General features: G+C 37.3%; 1 protein-coding gene across 6 annotated transcripts in view; it reads left to right on the top strand.

Annotated features, from left to right (window-relative positions):
- Positions 1 to 17,306, top strand: part of HNF4G (hepatocyte nuclear factor 4 gamma) — a 64,405-nt gene extending 47,099 nt beyond the window's left edge. For all 6 annotated transcript variants that reach the window (XM_054192334.1, XM_054192332.1, XM_054192335.1 and 3 more), the window contains 7 exons: positions 3,333 to 3,439; positions 8,431 to 8,586; positions 10,811 to 10,898; positions 13,024 to 13,176; positions 13,358 to 13,594; positions 13,884 to 14,006; positions 14,402 to 17,306. In XM_054192334.1, coding sequence (XP_054048309.1) covers positions 3,333 to 3,439; positions 8,431 to 8,586; positions 10,811 to 10,898; positions 13,024 to 13,176; positions 13,358 to 13,594; positions 13,884 to 14,006; positions 14,402 to 14,520 — 983 coding nt within the window. In that variant the 3' untranslated portion in view covers positions 14,521 to 17,306. The remainder of the gene's footprint in view (positions 1 to 3,332; positions 3,440 to 8,430; positions 8,587 to 10,810; positions 10,899 to 13,023; positions 13,177 to 13,357; positions 13,595 to 13,883; positions 14,007 to 14,401) is intronic.
- Positions 17,307 to 19,359: the final 2,053 nt, after the last annotated feature.

Here is a 19,359-nt window from a genome sequence, read left to right as displayed (position 1 = left end):
AATCCTGGCACCAAAATTCATTGGTTTCTAAGTGTTGAGGCATATCCTGGAAAAGTTCAGTGCGAGTTTTTAATTTTTACCAAATTTGAGTGATAAAATCTCTATCTGGGATTTTGTTTCTCCCTTACTGAAGTTATGGCAGTGCCAATTTACTGGTTCTTCCCTTAAATTTGAATGTTTGAAGCATTTAAACCAGAGGAAGGAGTGTGAAGTTGAGTGAAAAAGTGGTGAGAACAGTAGGGCTTAATATGGGATTGTTAATTGTGCATCTCACCAACAGACATGGAGAAACATGGGTGTCACAGGGATCCTTCTGTCAAAGTGGAAGCACCAGATGACCAGAAGAGCAGAACAGTAGGGAAAGAAAGGCAGTGGGAATATCAGAGGATTTTTGTAGCAGGCTATTGGGGCTATTGCTTTACTGGCAGTTATGATGTAGAGGCAAAAGATGTCCTGATCTGGTTTAAATAAGCACTCAAAAATGGTTCATCACAAACTTTGCTACCTGTTTTGTTTGAAGCACGGTGTTTCTGCCTGAAGGCCAGTCTGCAATGTGAGCGTGCAGTTCTGTACTGCAACTAGGCTGTTATATTTTTAGTCTATACATAGCTTTCCTAAGAAAAAGGAAGCTGTTTCTTTATGTTCTTATATATCTATACTATAGTATTGTTTTGCTAGTGATCAAGTTTTAGTATGAGGTAAAATGGATTTTCTCCTTGCAGCTGGATGGGGATATTCTAAACAGCGTTACACTGTGTATGTGTGAAATGGGTTTGCTAATTCTTGTGGATCTCCTTGAATACAGATTATCCTTTTGGAATTTGAGCCATTAAAATCAGTAGCATACTGTATATATATTAGCAATGTGACTTGGAGAAAAGGTGTGTGTCCACAGCAGCCTTAAAAGTTTTGCCAAAACCCAAAGCTTCACAAACTTTCAAAACCTAGAATTAAAGAATAGTCTAGCTCAGAAGAGACATCTGGAAGTCATCTAGTCCAGGCCCCCATGTAAAGCAAGGCTAACGTCTAGGTTCAGTCAGGTTGCTTGGGACCCTGTCCAGCCAGATTTATACAGTCCCTGAGAGGGACGATTCCACAACCTCTCTCAGCAACTTCTGCCTGTGCTTGACCACCCTCGTGGGGGAGAGTTTTTTCCATATATCAAATTGGAATGTGTCTTACTGCAGTTAGGGTAGTGTCCATTGTCTCTTGTCCTTTCACTGTGCATCTGAGAAGAATCTGGCTCCATTTTCTGTAAACTACAGAAATCAGACCCCCACCTCCGCCTTGGTCCTCTGTTTTCCACATAAACAAAGGCGTCTCTCTCTGCTTCACCTTGTGCATCTTGTGGGTTACGACTCCATAGCCCTCCGCTGGACACTGCCCAGTTTTCCAGCATCTTTCGTGTACTGGGGAGCCCAAAACAGAGAAATAATCACTGCCCTCAAGATGCTAATGCAGCCCGGTGCATGGCTACCTGACATTGCCATGAGGCACGCTGCTGACTCATGTTTATGAAGTGAAGATGTATCCTGCACAAAACTTTTAACCTAATTTACACCTCTCTGCCTCCTCTGGTCCCACTAGCTATAAAGCTTTAATTTTTCATAGCGTCCTAGCCATGTTTATTCAAGGCTTCCCAGTGCTAAAGTAATTCAAAATGCTGAACTGTAAATTTCACTGCTTGTGTGTTGTTTTGTACCTCTCTACACTGTCAGGGGATGTCTCATAGCATAAATGTAGCATAGTCTATATGATAGTTTCTTAGCTTTTTTCTAGCAAATCGCTTTATTTTCTTCAGGGTGAAGGTGAGAAAGGCTTCAGCTGGTGAAAGCTATACAAGCCCGCGGAGCAAATATTCCCCCTTCCTCACAGAGCCTCTGTTTAAGGCAGTTTTAGCCTGAACTGACAAAAAGGCTTTAGGATAACAGACAATCCATTCTAATAATCAAAAATTATGCATACACAGGAGAAAACTGAAGAATTTCCCTATGATTCTCAAAGTGCTCCACCAGTGACTTTCACTAGTGATTGTCCGAATAGCTTACTATTTTTCTAATACTAATCAGCACTGACCTTATTTTAATTTTCTATGTAGCACTTAAGCTGCAGAGATTCAGTGAATGTTTTTTTCTCCGTTCTTTTTAAAAAGGTTATATTTTTTGTTTCCTGTCCACATGAACATTTAGCACTTTGTGTTTATCACTGCACATTTCTTACTGTGACCTTAATAAAAGGCCCATCAGTGAGTGTCCTTGGCAAAAAGTTAGTACACCTCTGGAATAAACTCTGTGCATTGTTCAGATAAACCCTGAAAACTATTCAGTGTATAGAATATTTTATTTTTTTTATTGAAGCCTTTGGTACTAGTCCTAAATTCTGTAATGCAGATTGTTTCCCACAAAATAGCAAACATATCTTTGGAAATAAAGCAGCTGCTCTTAAAAGATGATGAGATTCCTTGTGCAATAAAAAGATTTTGATCAGCACAATTCTTTTTTTTTTTTTTTCTTTTCTTTTCTCCTTGGCCTAACCTTGGACATGATCTAGGTTTTAGAAAAGTCTGATTGATAGTTTTATTTTTTCCTCTTCCTTCAATTCAAAAGTAAACCTTGTTGCTTCATAAGCCTTGCATGTGCTGATTAAGGATTCCTTATCCAAAGCCTGTTCAACTGCCTTTTTTTGGTTCCCATGAAACAAAATTTACCAGTCTGAAACTTTTTTGGTGCTTTTTAATCATTTTTTTTTTTTTACTTAGTTAATGTTCTGTAAACTGGCTAGGAATGCAGCGTCACTGAGGAGGAGCATGAGATTTAAGTTTCAAAATTATCTTACTAGTGGATTAAGTTCATGATTCATTCCTGTTTCAGGGTTTGGCACAGGAGAGCAGTAGTAGGGCTTTCACGCTTCCTCTGACTGAGACATTTTGTCAGCGGTGGTGCTGTATCTCTTGACCTGTTCAGCAGTCTGGAGGTGTCTATTTCTACCATTGTCATAAAGCCGTACTTATTAAATTGGTTAAAATAAGAAAATGACAGCATGTGTCCAAATTCAAAGGAAGGAGGAGATTTTACTGTAATAAAGCTAGTCACAAAAGTGCTGATAATTCAGAATCTATTTACAATTGCTTATACGTAGTTTTTACAGGCAAACAGTATACCGATAAAGAAGATAAATGTATCGTCATCGTTGCTCATTACTTAGAGCAAAAAGCATAAGGTCTTTTTCAAATGTCATAGCTTTTGATTCTTATAGTTATCTAATAAACTTCTGAAATGGTACTGTGTGGCAATGTCTACAAGTCCATAAATGAGATGATTATTCTTTTCCAGCTGTACAAAATGAACGGGACAGGATAAGTACAAGAAGAACCACTTACGATGGCTGCAATATTCCGTCTATTAGCACATTGTCACAAGCTGAGACACTCTCCCGTCAGGTACTGAGGTCTACCACATAATTATTTGATGACTAAGACCATTTTTTCTGAAGTTAAATACTTCTCAGTTTCTTACTGAATTAAATATAATTATTGAGATTACTTTTTTCTACTTCCAAAATGCACAGCTTCCTCTTCCCAGTGAAACAATCAGTAATAGAATACATTCTTAAAGCAAAGTCAATAAAAAAAATCCTGCTTTGTCCAGGACAATATGTCCTAGGCGCCTTTCTTAATAAAGCTTTATGATTCTTACTGCTTTTAAATCAGTTGCTGTCTCAGACAGATGGTGGCATCTCTCTATCCTTGAGGCTGGCTTTCCCATGAAACATTAGGGAAAAAATTGTCCAAAGCCATTACATTCAAAGGGGTGTGGACACTCATTTCCTTACATTCTTTTGAAAATCCCATTTTTAATATCCTTAGACATTATAAATAAGGCAAACAGAAGTGTTCCAGCTACAGTCTATTCACATCTTGCTTTTAAATTTTCTTTGTCTCATCTGAACTTCATTTTCTTTTTTTCTTTTTTTTTCCCCTATCCAATCAATTGCTGAATGGAACAGTCTCCAGTCCTTTTCTGCACCTCAGATAAATCATGGTCATTGATTCTGCATTCTTGCACCTCTTACTAACTTACTTAGAATTTAACTGCCACCTTTATGATTTCATGCTGACTGATTTATACATCCCCAAATGTTTTGTAATCTCATCCTTTATCAGCATCTCTCTTAGGGTGGAACTGTCTGTAAAGAATTGATGCAGGAATTACTGGGTGATAGTCTTTGGTACATATTGCATGTCTGGGCAGACTAGATGAACATAATGGACCTTCCTACCTTTCATACCTATACAGTATAAAAAATATACCTATTTTTACCTCCTTAGTAATTCTTTGAACTTGCTTATTGTGCTTTTTTTTGTGGTACTCCCTTAATCATTTCCAACTGTTATATGCAATTCAGGAATAAGAACTGTCTTAAACAGAATCACATCCTCAGCCTTTCCTGCCACACAATTCTTTTCAGGCAGTAGATTCATGGCCTAAAACATCACCTGGAGTATACACAAAATTATTCTACTTGTTATTTGGTATCATAGAATCATAAAATCATTTAATTTGGAAAGGACCTTTAAGATCATCCAGTCCAACCAGCACAAAAGAGATCAAAAGTGGGAACGAGAAAGGGAGAGAGGTTGAGACAGGGATAAAGAAAGAGACCACCAGAGAGACTGGGATGACAAACAAAAAGGAAGGGAAGACCACAGGAATAAGAAAGAAGACATCCAAGAAGAAAGAAGTTCAGGAGATATAGATGAGGAAAGAAAATCCAAGAAGAATCACAGAAATTAAAGCAGTCCAAGTCTTCATCGGTCACCCAAACATCGTTGTGAGTGACACTATCAGGAGCGACTCTCCTGATACTGATGCTTACCACAGTGGAGATGACAAAAACAAAAAGTACAGACTTCTGAGCCAGGTTGTGCAGCCACAGGAATCCTGGTCACTGAGCCACTCTCACATTAAAGAAGAGCGGCTGGGTCGCTGGAAAGAAGAGCAAAAATCAGACAGAAAGGAAAGTTCCCAGTGTCATGAAGCATCAGAGTTTAAAGAGAGGGTTTCTTCAGAAAACAAGCAAAGAGAGCAACCAGATGCTTCACAATGCTCCTGGTCCAGGGTTCAGGCAAATCTTAGACATCACCACTCTGAAGAAAGAGATGCCTCTGATGTAATGCATGATGACAGCAAGAAGTCTAAAGTACAGAAAAGGCACAAAGAAGAACAAAGATAACGTCAGTGAGGTGGAAAGGTATGCTAATGAATCAGTGACTGAGGAAAGCCAGGCCTTTTCACCCAAGAAAGGTCAAAAAAGGAAAAATATAGAGAAAAAGGAAAAATGTAGAGAAAAAGCAGAACAGGTCCAAGGCTGATTCTGAAGTTTCTGACAAAGAAATTGTTCCGTATCATAAAAAGAAGAAAGGCCCAAGAACCCCACCCTGTTACAAAAGAAGGATTGGTTGAAGCACCACCTGAGAAAGCTGTGGCAGAAGTCCCCCCAAAAAAGAGAAGATACAACATTTAGTGACTGGTTTGTTGTAGTAGGAGAGAATTGCTCTCACTATGCCAAGCATATATGAAGACACATTCTTGGCGTCAAAGACCAAGATGTCACTTTAATGTGATGGGAAAGTAAAGTCTTAAAGGTCCTTGTTTTTCCCTCAGTTGAATGGGTCTGTAAGATGAGTTCAGTCCTGAGGAGAGACTTGGAGGAGGTGGCAGCATCACAAATCATTGGCCAAGTCCTTCAGCTATGAAATAAGGAAGGAGGTGGCATCCATCCTTTTTAAAATTTTCATATTAAAATAGGGAAAATGCATTGTTTTTTCCCTGAAGATCCCTTAGAGGGGGCAATTGTACAAGTACAATTTTTCTCCCACAGACCCAGGAGAGGCTTCTAGGATGCTGGACTCTCGTAAGAGTAAAGGCATGTGTCTCTGATGGTTCTCAGGACAATAGGGATCTAGTGTTATATTGTCATGCTGAAGTCAATGTTCAATGTTCAAGTCATGTCCGATGTCAATGGGTACTAGTTACATGGGGAGAGGTTTCAACTCAGTACAAGAAAGCAGTTTTTTACAGTGAGAACAATCAATCACTGGAATAACCCTCCCAGGGACGTGGTGGAGTCTCCATCACTGGAGGTTTTCAAGATATGATTGGGCAGGGTGCTAGATAATCTCATCTAGGCTCCCTTTCCCATGAAAGGTTGGATGAGATGATCTTTTGAGGTCCCTTCCAACCTAGGCTAGTCTATGATTCTATGGATCAGCAACTCCTGTGCTGCACCCCAGAAATGAGAGGCATGTTAAAGCCATAGAGAAATAGAAAGGAAAGTTCACAACTTCGTATCTTTGTGAAGCAATGCAACCCTAGGAGTTCATAATGAAATCCATGGGAGTCATCCCATGAATCTCCAGCTGAATTACCAAGTAATTTCAGCACGGAGTCTATAGTTTGTCCTATAAGAAGTAATTTATAAAGATGCATAGCTTTATTTAGAAGATATTAAAGGAAGGACAATCTATTAAGTTCCTGAGTCAGTAAGTCTAATGGTTAAACAATCTGTCTGAAGAATTAACTTCTAGTTGGTGCATGGTGGTATCTTTTTCTGGTAGATCGGAGTGCCTTCTGCTGTCAGAACTCTCTTCTTTGTGTAGGTACTTTTGAATCATGATCAAGACTCCTCTTACTCTTCTGAACAAAATGAAATATACTGAATTGAATTTCTTTACTCTCTTTTTGTACCGAAGGTTTTCTAGACCGAGTCATTCTGGTAGCTCTCACCTGAATGATATTCAGTGTTTTCAACTTTGTTTTTGTAGAACAGGTGCCAGAAATGGACTCATGATTACAGCAGGGATTTCACAAATGCTATGTCTACAGAGAGACAATACCTCTAACCCTTTCTCTATGTGATAGCCTTTGATTATATGTCTGAGGATTTCTTCACCTGCCTAGCTGCTGTATTTCCCTGAGAACTAACGTTCAGCTGGTTAACTGCCATTAATATCTAGGCTGTTTTCAGTGTTTTAGACTACTGAATTACGTAGGAAGCACTGAGCTTTAGTTCAGAAGTGCAACTCCTTTTCACCACCCAAGGATAATGGGATTTCACCACAGACCCCACTGGGGGATTTAACATGCATCTGGGAATGAAAGGGATCTGGTGGGAGTCAGCCTAAATAGCATCCACCATCCTTTGTAGGAAATTTGTAGGTACGCAGTTTTAGAAGATCAAACAATTGGGTTTTTTTGGGGGAGAGGAGGATAATCAAATTACAGAATATCCTGAGTATGTTGACTGTAAGGTGAAAGTCAGTTTTATAGGCCTTGTACAGTGGTGGGGTTTTATTGTTGTTGTGATGGGATCTTTTCCTTTTTTCCTTTTCCTTATCCTTTTCCTTTTCCTTTTTTCCTTTTCCTTCCCCTTCCCCTCTCCCTTATTTCTTTTTCTTTTTCTTTTTTTCTTTTTCTTTTTCTTTTTCTTTTTCTTTTTCTTTTTCTTTTTCTTTTTCTTTTTCTTTTTCTTTTTCTTTTTCTTTTCCTTTTTCTTTTCCTTTTTCTTTTCCTTTTTCTTTTCCTTTTCCTTTTTCTTTTCCTTTTCCTTTTTCTTCTTTTTTTCTTGTATGATAGCAGTTATAAACTGACCTTCTGTTCTCAGGCTTGGTTTTATCTTAAGTTGTCTTTCCTGCCTGGCTTAAGAGCAAGCCTGGTTTTGTTCCTTTTCCTTGAAAAGTCATTAAGAATTTCAGGATTTGGCTCAGTGATTATGTGAAAGTGCCCCAGCTTCAGGCCCAGAAAGATATTGCTCTCTTCTTATTTCACAGAACACTGTTCACTGCAGGTGGTCTAATGCACACTCATATCCTTTACATTTGCTCTGAAACGTCTCAGGCCTCTGCCTATACTGCTGCTTCATCATTACAAACCATTCTCCTCCAGGCACTAAAACCCCCCTGTTTTACCTTCTAAAGTTAATGATACTTATCTTTTCACTAGAAGAACATGCTACCCCTTTATGTCTCTCTTTCTTTGCTCTTAATGTTACTGCATGCCCCTGTGAGCTCTTTTTTTCTCTGAAATGAAGTGAATGTCAATCATTTTAAAAGAATAAACTATCACCCACCATCCCCACCCCCCCCCCCCAAATAATAAGGGCTCTGGTATATTTTAAAATAGTATTTTGGAATGAGAAGATATTGCATCATGATATGAATAGTGTAATTTTAACATAGTGTAATACACACTGGTAATAATGAGAAATAAAATTTTATAATTTATGTGCAGACTAACGGTCCATATGGTCAAGGAATGTCTCAAGAGTATGCATGATTACTGCTGCCATTTTTTTCATAAATATGCTGTTAACCAGTGAAAATGCAATCATATGAAATTTAACATTGTTATTTTTTTCTCTCACTATGGCCAGATCTCAATCTCCAGTCCCGGTGCTAGCACTGACATAAATGTTAAGAAAATTGCTGGCATTAGTGATGTCTGTGAATCTATGAAGCAACAACTTTTGGTCCTGGTGGAATGGGCTAAATATATTCCAGGATTCTGTGAATTACCACTGGATGACCAGGTATAAGAGGAGACCAAAGAGAGAACTTTAATTATTGTCCTTTTATTTCTGTGATATTTAAATGTTAGGATTAAACACTCATGTATTGTCTGATCAAACAGAGCTAGGTGATAGCCCCACCATCTTAAATTTTTTTTAAGTTTTGAAATCACACCACCACAAAAAAATTGATAAGACTCTAGCACGTTAACAAAAAGAAGAGGGAAACTAGTATATATTTCAGTGTTTTGTGCTTTCTGTATTCTTTTGGAAGCGGAGGTACCAAGCTGCATGAAAAAATTAAAAATATCTTGTAAAAAAAAGCCATGCTTTTTTCTGACCTTGCAAAGTATTTATTTCATGTTCACCTTTCATTATAATATGGTTTAAGACAGCATGTTGTTTAATTTGAAGCAGCTCTTCTCTACCTGCAAAAAATAACAGCCATTAGAACCTCAAACAAATGCCAAACATACTGATATCAATCCATAGCAAATAATGTTTCATATAATACAATGTACTAAAATGATTTTGTATATAGTAAGTGTGGGGGGAAAAAAGCATCAAACCTTGAAACTTCTTAAGGATTTTTATGACAGAGGTCTGATCTATCATCACATCTGTAATATATCCTAACTCATCACTGGGTTTCAAAGTGGTGCTGGCACACTCGGAACCAGTGTCTCCCCATTGGGGTAAGCAGTTCTCTCACTGTCCTCCTGGGCGGGAGGTTAATTCATGGCTCAGGATCTCTTGATTCCAGACCGCCAAAATCTGATGCAGCTTGAAAATGACTCCATGAAGTTGAATTGTGTAATTCCTCCTTTTTGGCTCTTCAGTCTCTCGGTTTTTAACAAAATCCTGCAAGGAGAGTTAGATCATCCTTGGGTTTGAGACTCAAACTGAGCTCATTCCCTATTATAATCTTCCTCAGGAACATGGAGATGTTTCAAGCCAAGGAGAACCCCCCAAAACAGGAGCATAATGATGTCTTTGCAGACCCACAGAATATTATATGTGTGCACAAACTCAACATACTGGAATGAGTTAAAAATCCGTTCATGTGAAAGAAGGAGAATTTTAAGTGCAATGGTTACACAAGGGCAACAAAAACAAAAAATACATTGCTGTTTTTATTGTTAAGGTGGCATGAAGGAAAAAAGAGATCAGACCTAATTAAAAAGTTCCTGTCTGTATTATAAATAAATAAAGAAATAAATAAACAAACAAAATCAGCTTACAAAGATAGGCTGAAAACACCCCTGCAATACTTGAAGAGTCCATGTTGGGATATATTCCGGAACTATAAGTATCTTAGAAGAGTAGCGACAAAGGTATTGGGAGTTAAAACAAATGCCACTTTTGCATTTGTGATAGCCTCTTTCTAAGGGGCATTGTTCATTTAGTTATAAAATAAACCATCTTGTTATGAACAAACGATTCCTGATCTGGGAATCAGCCTGATTTGCAAACCATAGAGCAGGCCAGAGCAGATAAGTTAACACTACTGAGAACCTGAAAGGTCTTAGCGCCTTAAGTATTCCTAGGTGCTGTGTACTTTTACATCACTCATAAAGTATTGTTTTGGATTCATAAGAAAAGAATTACTTGCCAAGACAGGAGTTCCTTGAGGAAGTAGAGGCCAGCACTGGAGTTTCAAGCTGACATTAAAAACAAAGGAAAGTAAATATGTGACAAAGAGTAAACTAATGATCACATTTTTAAGTGCCTTTCCTGGTATGAATCAGGTTTCTTCTTTGTTGACAGTAGTGGATATTTTAGCATATTTGGGGAAACAGCTCTTTTAAGTGCCACATAAATTTTTGGTTCAAGGTGAGAAAAATGAGACACTGGTAGGGCTGCATTTACTGTAGCGGTTCATTCCAGCCCACTGGAATCTTTAGTGTCAACTTAAAATTCCAGAGAAACCTTTATTAAGGGAATAGGCACAAGGAAATAAATGCAAGGATTGTATTTATGGAGAAGTATTTTGCAGAGGTGATATTTAAAATCTAGACCAAATGCTAGAAGAGACAGAGGATGACAATACAATTTAATTACAGTGTGCTGTTAGTACAGTGTTAAGGTTTTTACACTCACTGTACATTTTACGTTAGAATCTTAACAGTCTTAAACACGTACCTATAGCTGAATACACTCATGGTAATATGCATCCTCATTTCTTTTGCCCTTATTGGAACTTACTGCTTTATCTTCTAATAAGTCTGCTGTTTTTTTTCTTGAGGTTGCCCTGCTAAGAGCACACGCTGGGGAACACTTGTTGCTTGGAGCAGCGAAACGGTCCATGGCGTATAAGGATATTTTACTTTTAGGTAAATATTGGTTTTGTTTTAATTAATAATGATGATATTATAGTACATTAGCAACCATGTAATCACTTAAGTGGGACGACTGTTCTGGCACAATCAAAGCAATGCATTCTGTGAATGCTAAATAGCTATTAATGACATATTGTCACGTGCCAGCAAAAGCAGGTGGACAGTTTTGTTCCAGCAAAAGCAGGTGGACAGTTTCCTGGGAGTTTACATGGCTAAAGGTTTATTGGATACCAGAAACCACAACTTAAGGGAGTTCCTGGCAAATTGTCTCCTTACGTTATCATCCTTTCTGCACCGTTGTCCCGTAAAAAAAAACAACAAAACAACAACAACAGAAAAAACCCCAACCAACCAACGAACCAACCAAACAAAAACCCTTTGCTTAATAGAGGAGCAGCCAACCTGTGGCCCAGGTTTTTGTCAGTGTTAGGTTGATGGTTGGGCTCGATGATCTGAAAGGTCCCTTCCAAACTAGACAATTCTATGATTCTATGTACTAATTTCAGTCTTCATGAAAACCATTTATCTGGAGCTTTCTCAAGAGCCCTTCAGACATAGAGAAGACCCTGCAGGCTAGGAAATTGGATAGCCGTGTGGGAGATGGGTGCATCCATGGCACAGGAAGGGCTCATGCCTGCATAAGCATATTCTTGGTCACTTGAAATGGCTCCTTCACTTGGTTATACAAAGAGGACATAGCTGTTTGGGAGGGGGACGTTGTTGGAATCATGGTGGAAACATGTCTTCCTTTCGTTCATACAAGAGAGGCACAGTAATACGATGAGATGCATGCCGGTGTGTATGGTGATGTGATGAGACATTTGTTAGCATTGTTTGACACAGCACCCTGCCAGTCTGAAGTGCACCCTGGCAAAAATGATCTCATTTAACGTGTGCAGCACTTGGGCTGTTTTGTGAGAAAGGGCGTAGGTCTGCTTGGACAGGATTTTTGATGTGAGGGAAGACTACGAGGCGTATGGACTCAAACTAGTTTCTTCACTGGTGGTGTGGTACAGGGAGGTTTTCTACTATTTCTTCTTCCTCTTTGGTCCTGCCTTTTTTATAGCTCTAAATCAGCTTGAATCTATTTTTACACATATTAAAAGGACGAGAAGGGCTTGTTCTGGAGATATGACTCGCACCAGGAATCCTTTCAAGTTAAAAACTATACAGATGACTAGTTCTTTCTCTAGATACAGTTTTACTGACAAAATTAACGGAAATAAAAAGGAAATATTGGCAGTTTTATTGGGATCAGTAGGTAATAAGGAAAATAAGGATAAAATAGTAAGCAAAAAATTATAGACAGTATCACCAACATCAGCATATATAGCAAAAGAAGAAACAATTTGAGGCTCCAAGGTTTATTTCTGATACTTGGAGGTAGATACCTATAAAGCTTATGAGTCATTTTGTCATGGATCTCTTGTGATATAATCATCAGCTTTTCTTTCAAAAACTGCTTGGTGGCTTCTGGAAACTCTGTGGCTTTCCCAGTGTTCTCACCACTTATATCAGATGATTTCTGGACAGAATGTACATTAAGATGCCATGATGGAGACTGCTCCAAAATGTAAATTTAAAATTAAAAGAGATGGGAGAATTATTTCTTTACTGAAAAATTTATGATGCTTCTAAATTTTATTAGGAGTAACAGAGGCATCTGTTGGAAAAACAAACATTCCTAGTGTCTCCTCTGGAAGAAGGATTCTTTGTCCATTGGCAAATTCTGGTCATTCAGCTTGGGATATATTATTTTAATGGGGGAAGTGAAATTTTAAGATCAGTTTACTATTACATTTATCTGTTACGTAAAGATAAAGGCCTGCTTGCTCCATACGTGTGCATTCAAATATGGACCTGAGTCTTGTGGACTAATAAGTAACTGTACATGTTGGCATATTTACATGCACAGATTATTTACTGAGTGACAGCTATATGTTGCACATACACTCTGTTTGCAAGGAACAGTTTTGTATGAAATGAAAGAGAGTTATTATTTAAAAAAATATTAATTTGATTAAGCAAAATGAATTGTCCTTTTGAAAATGGTTTTCATTTACTATGTTACATCAAAGTCTTTATATCCATCCACATGTTGGTATTCTTTCTCTCTAAGGCAACAATTACATAATCCATCGCAACAGTACTGAAGTAGAGATCAGCCGAGTGGCAAATCGGATTCTAGATGAATTAGTTCGACCCTTCCAGGAAATTCAAATAGACGACAATGAGTACGCTTGCTTGAAAGCGATTGTGTTTTTTGATCCAGGTACCTTTTTGAAAATATCTCTCAAAATTATTTTACACATCATTATATTGAAAGTAATTTTTGTTGTTGTAGCATCTGCTCATGTTATCTAGCTGGATGGAAAACAATAAAATGAAAAAAAGTAAGATGCTCCTCCCAAATCATAATCTGCCTTGACTTTAAATTTTTGTCATTTCTTAAGATGCAAAAGGCCTGAGTAATCCAATGAAGATTAAGAACATGCGGTTCCAAGTCCAAATCAGTTTAGAGGATTATATTAATGACCGTCAGTATGACTCCCGAGGAAGATTTGGAGAACTTCTGCTTCTACTGCCTACACTCCAGAGCATCACTTGGCAAATGATTGAGCAAATACAATTGGTTAAACTATTTGGAATTGTTAAAATTGACAGTTTGCTTCAGGAAATGTTACTGGGAGGTAAGCTAACAACTTGTTAAATTTACCATGTGGTATTATCTTGAATTTATCATACTACAGATGGAAGAATCCTTACAAATATTTCATGAAATCCACTGTTAATGCAGTCAAAACACTAAAAATAAACACAGTGCTTAATATGGTTGAAGTCTGGTTAAATTGCTTAATGAATACCCAGAGGCAATTGCCAATCAAAATATTTGCTCTGCGGAAATGTAATTATTGAAGTATAAGTCGCTGGCAACAACATGCTTTTTTGAATTGATATACGCTCATGTTATTTCTGCAGGTACTTCCAATGATGCCAGTCATCTGCATCATCCCGTACATCCTCACTTAGCCCAAGATCCATTAACTGGCCAAACTATCCTCATAGGTTCCATGTCTGCTCCTGTACATGCAGAACAGATTTGTAAGTAATTGCGAGTTAGCTTTCTGTCATAACATTTCACTGTTACATTTAAGAATATTAATTAGAATGGTGGCCTGTCAGTGCTCATAGAGTTATTTCATCAGCATTCTTAAATTAAAATAATTGTGCATTAAAAATGTATGTGTATAAACAGTGTTAAGTAAGAGACTTTGACCTGAATTTAATCTAATTTTAAAAATTCAGCACCATTCTGATATACCATTGTTTTCATATGCACAATTTTTAATAAACTAAAATTTCCGGTAATTAAAATACCCTATTTCCTTAGCATGCCAAATGTAACAGAACTTCCTTTCAGCGCAGTAGTATGTATATGTGTATGCAGAGTAGGCCAGAATGTAAAAATACGTAATTCTTTCTATATTCTTTTTCAGCAACCCCAGAAACTCCATTGCCTTCCCCTCCTCAAGGCTCTGGGCAAGAATACAAAATGTCTACAAATCAGGCTTCAGTCATCGCACAGCAATCTATTTTGAAACAAAAACCATTGTGATAAAGTTTCTGTCTCTGTCTTTCCCTCCCTTCCTCCCTTCCTCCCTTCCTTCCCTTCTTTTTATGCACTAGATAAATTGGTAGGACACTTGCACATTTAAAATCTCAGGATGATAAAGGAAATTATTTCCTCAGCAGCCACTACTGTGGGTGTTTCTTGAAACACCTCATGATTTGGAAAGTAACGCTCACTGTTCTGACTGCTGTGTACAACTGTAACTGTGGACACTGCAGCCTGACAAATATGTATAGGGGTTGATATTATTTTTAGATCTTTTAACTGCACAGATTCATTTTTTATTTCCTGTTTTAGTTGTTGTCTTAATATTATTGGTTTAGATGTGTATATAATTTTTTCATTGTGACGGTACTGGTTAGTGCTTGTTTAGCTGTGAATTCTAGACATGAAAATGCGGGTTAATCAGACAAAAGCCAAGATTCCATTAGTAGTAAAACAGTAGGCTACCAAGCAAAGCACAAGCATTAAATAAAAAGGAGAGAATACTAAATGGACAGAAATACCCAATGCATTTAAAAAAAAAAAATCTTGATTTGAAAGAACCATCTCTTTCAAGTAAAATTTCAACAAAAGAGTTGAATCCTCCCTACTTACCTCATTGTATGAATCAGAGGGCCTGCCATGGGCAAATATATTTGAAGACTTTTTAAAATCTGTCTACACAGTAATGTCTATATCAGTCAATTGGACAGTGCCAAGGCATGGATGCTAGCATTTATGTTGCTAAATAGTTAGAACAAGGACGGGTATGCTTTTTGGTCAGGACTAACTAGTACTCCTCCCGAACAATTTCTGGGCACACTTAGGGAATTAGTCCAGTCTAGGGACACTTTTCAGCAGTGCTTTGGATATAGCCTCCTCTCTTTAGGGCCAGAGAGAGTATAACTAAGAGTATGGCCAGACCATGCCACTTGACCTCAGGGCTGAAGTATAGACTTTGTACTGTTTGATTTACTAGTTGCCTAACTGGCTGGTGAATGCATGTTTCAGCAATCGCTCTGAACTTCACCTACAGAGAAGTTGTACTTATTTAGTAGCTCTGTGTCTGAAGAGATATGGCTTGATGACTGAAGCGGCAAACATACCTGACTTCAGCTCCAGATGTTCCTGGTCTGAGCCATGATATTCCAAGCCAGAAGACAGCCAGCACACCAAATACTCATTCTCTGGATTTTAAAGGGGTTTCAGAAGCTTGGGATGAATTGGTTTATTGTGATGAGCCCCCTTCTCCTCTTCCTCCCGTTCCATTCTGGGGGAATCCAACATTGACTAAGTTTTGTGTCTGGAGTTTATAATAACCCATCTGGATTTGGACCCTGTGTGGATTTTCACAAAGGGGACCTTGTGACACATACTGACTTGGGCATATACTCACTCAGTTACAATTTGTGAAAATAATCTATTACGATATATGAAGTGATGTGTTGTTCATACAACAGTGACGTCATAAGAAAATCACCACTTTGCACATTTTATTTATTCCAGACAGCAATTATTTTCCTTCGGTACTTTAAAGTAGGCTTCTTTCCCAGAATTTATATAAGAGAGAAACAGAGAAAAAAAGAGAGAGTAAAATACTGCAGTTTGCTGAACTACTGCAAAGAGAAAACATAGTGGAGTGAGAAATTCTGCGAGGTGAGACATTGATCATCCTGAACCAGACACCTGCATTAATCACAGCATCCAAATATGGTGTAGTTAAATCTCTGGCTTATAAAAGTTGCCCAAACAAACTGATAGGATTCTTCAGATACATTCTTTGCAGGCAGGAAATGCAACACCGTAAATGCTGAGCTGACCTGAACATTCAAAGAGCTTCAATGAGAATACACTTACCACCAGGTAGATGCTGTGTTTCTTTATGTTATTTTAAAGTAGTTGCTTTTGTAAAGTCTGCTTACAGTAGCTCTTAATGTTTACCTTTTGCTTTTTAGAGTGTTTTTCTTTTTGCTGGTTACTGTTTATTTTTTTGTCAATGCATTGCTCTTTTTACAAGTCCCTTTTAGTATAAGGTTTTATGACAGAATAAAGTACCGACATTTTGCCATTAACTTCAGGGGAATCCAGTTGGTGCTATTTTTACAAGTTGGCCACCAACTCTTTGTGGGGAAACACAAAAGTAATGCATGCATAAGAGATACTGAGCAGCCCAAAAGTTGATTGATGTGGGTCACTTTCGTATACTTGTCACAGAAAGAATGTTGGACTCAAGTTGGATCTGCATGAATTTACTGGATAATATTGAATAAGTCAGTTGCATAAACATGGCAATATTGGTCTGACTAAAAACATTTAACTGGAAATAAAAAGTAGTCCCCAAGTTGGCCACCCTTGCCTTATGTAAGTGATGTGCATAATAGCTTAATGGGCTTAGTTTTCACACTGTACTTTAGATATCAAGTGTACAATAAAATGTTTTCACACACTGCCAAAAATGTACTGGATGAAAAATATACTTTAGTATTTTATCTGACAAAAAGTTGTTATCTATTTTGTACGATATATTACATTTTTGAATAAGAACACCACTGTAATTTATTGGGAAAAGCTGATTTATTTTATAAATGTAACATTATTTTTGTAAACTTAATTATGAAAAATCAGAAATGATTAGCTTTGTTAAATATTAAATTATAATGAGATGTAACTTTATATGTTTGAACTCTGATACCAGGTTTTTGTGTTGAGCATATGGAATTGAAATAGTTGCTGGAAATATTTCAAATGGACTGTTTTTCATCAAAGCTCAATAAAGAAAAATGAATGATCCAAATGACACATTTGCCTTTTGGTAATTTTTTTACTGTTTACATAAACAATGACAATGCTTTATATTGCTTATGAATAAGTATAAAACTGAAACATGCTTTCATCTCTATGGTATTCACAGCATCACAGAATGGCTGAGGATGGAAGGGACCTCTGGAGGTCATCTTATCCAACCCACCTGCTCAAGCAGGATATTGAAATCATATGAAAGAATATGATGGCAACATTTTAGTTGATTCTACTGTAAAATGGTAAAGAATTACATAGCTATGGTTTTCAGTTTTTAGTTCTGACTCACAAAAGAACTGAAGCACTTGCTTAATTCCATCTGTGTTTAAAATGAAGCATATGTTCAGCAGCCTTTTTTATTTTCTGGACAGGGATAGCTTAACAAATCACTCGCTTTCATTGCTCTAGTGCATTGTTGTTTAGGCTAATTTAATTGCAACTAAGCAGTTATGTGTTTTGTAGATAAAAACTTTTAAAACTTTAGAAAGACTCTTTAAGATATATATATATATTTTTAGATAACCAGTATCTCTTTGACCTTGGAAAGTATGTTCATTTGTATGCCTCCTTTGAGTAGATTTTGAATAGGGGTGGGTTGTTTGTTTTTTTGATTGGGTGGTGGGAATAACACAATGAATTGGGCTGTTAGCATTTGCTCACACATGCTCTGCTCTGGAGCGCGGAGCTGCAGGGTAAAGCTGCCATGGGAGGAAGAAGAGGCTCCACTTCTGAATGCTGGAGAACTTCAGGTCCCTCTGAAGATACTGTGTCTGTGGCTGATTACTCTAGATGAAGGATTTCTCTGTCTGTTACTTCTAAATGCTGACTTGGGTAAAGGAAGTTTATGATTTTGGGGAAGGGAAGAGGATTTTTTCAGCCTACAATGGAGAAAACATGTAAAAGCCCTACATCTTCAATTCTGCGTCATGCTGACAGACAATTCTTTAAGGATTTTCATAAATCAGCTTTACAAACAGCTCCAATAGGTGAATCAGGAGTGTATATTTTACAGAGAGACATGGATGTATTAACTTTGAGTTCTAGTCACTGTACCAAATTCCTTCCAACTAAGGAATTCTGAATGTGAGTGAAGGTATTTACTGAGTTCCAGGAACATTCTGTGACAGAAAATTTAACATTCTCAGAATATAAGAAAATCCATTATAGCTCTTGGTTAATATTTCTATATTTGGCAGTTCTGTTTCACCTCAAGGATGTCTGTCAATCTGTGACTGACTAGATATTTTATGTCTTTCCAACAGACTATTTCTAGTTGTGCACCTCCAATATTTGTGTTACTTATGCTAAAGTATATAGTAAGCCAGTGTTTAGCACCACATCTTACAGTAAGTCTTTCATAAATCTTCCGTATTGGTTTGCAAATGTCTACATTTTTCATATTGTCCCTGATGTACAGCCATTAGCTTTCTTCTTTCCTTTCATTCTCCCTAAGAAAAATCAAGATATGAAAAAAAATATTTATCCCCAAATTTAAAGTAATTGTGTTAACAGTGCAATTGTGTTTCCCTCTCTTCTGTAATTTTTGTAATATAAAAAGAAAGAGAACATAGTTGTCATCAAGGCTGGCATCAATCACTGCGTCCTTCTGGATCCTTATTGTTCTGCAGCAAATCCCAATATTTTCATTAATTGGAAAGTCTACTCGTAAATAAAGTCAAAATCTAAATTTGATTACAGAAAGGAGTAAAGGCGCTGAACTGCAGGAAATATATTTTCAAAAATTTCTTCCATAAAAATTAAAATGCATGCCTGGGTTCTAATAAAAATGATAAATATTTCTATTAAAGGCTAGGAAATTTAAAGACAGAAATGAAATACAAAGACTTACACAGTGAAAGAGAACTTCCATTTTTTGTCACAAGATGGAAAGAGGAAAATAATTCTCTTTGAATATCAACATATCTGAATGGGGTCTAAACAGGATGGGTAAAATCTCATCAAGATGGGGGAGCATGAATTTTATGCCTAAAAAATCTTTTTGTGATAATGATCTCTATTCCTTAATGTTGTGGTGGAGCTATG

Source organism: Rissa tridactyla, chromosome 2 (assembly GCF_028500815.1).
Source record: "Rissa tridactyla isolate bRisTri1 chromosome 2, bRisTri1.patW.cur.20221130, whole genome shotgun sequence".
NCBI lineage: Eukaryota > Metazoa > Chordata > Aves > Charadriiformes > Laridae > Rissa > Rissa tridactyla.
This window is presented reverse-complemented; position numbering and strand designations above follow the sequence as displayed.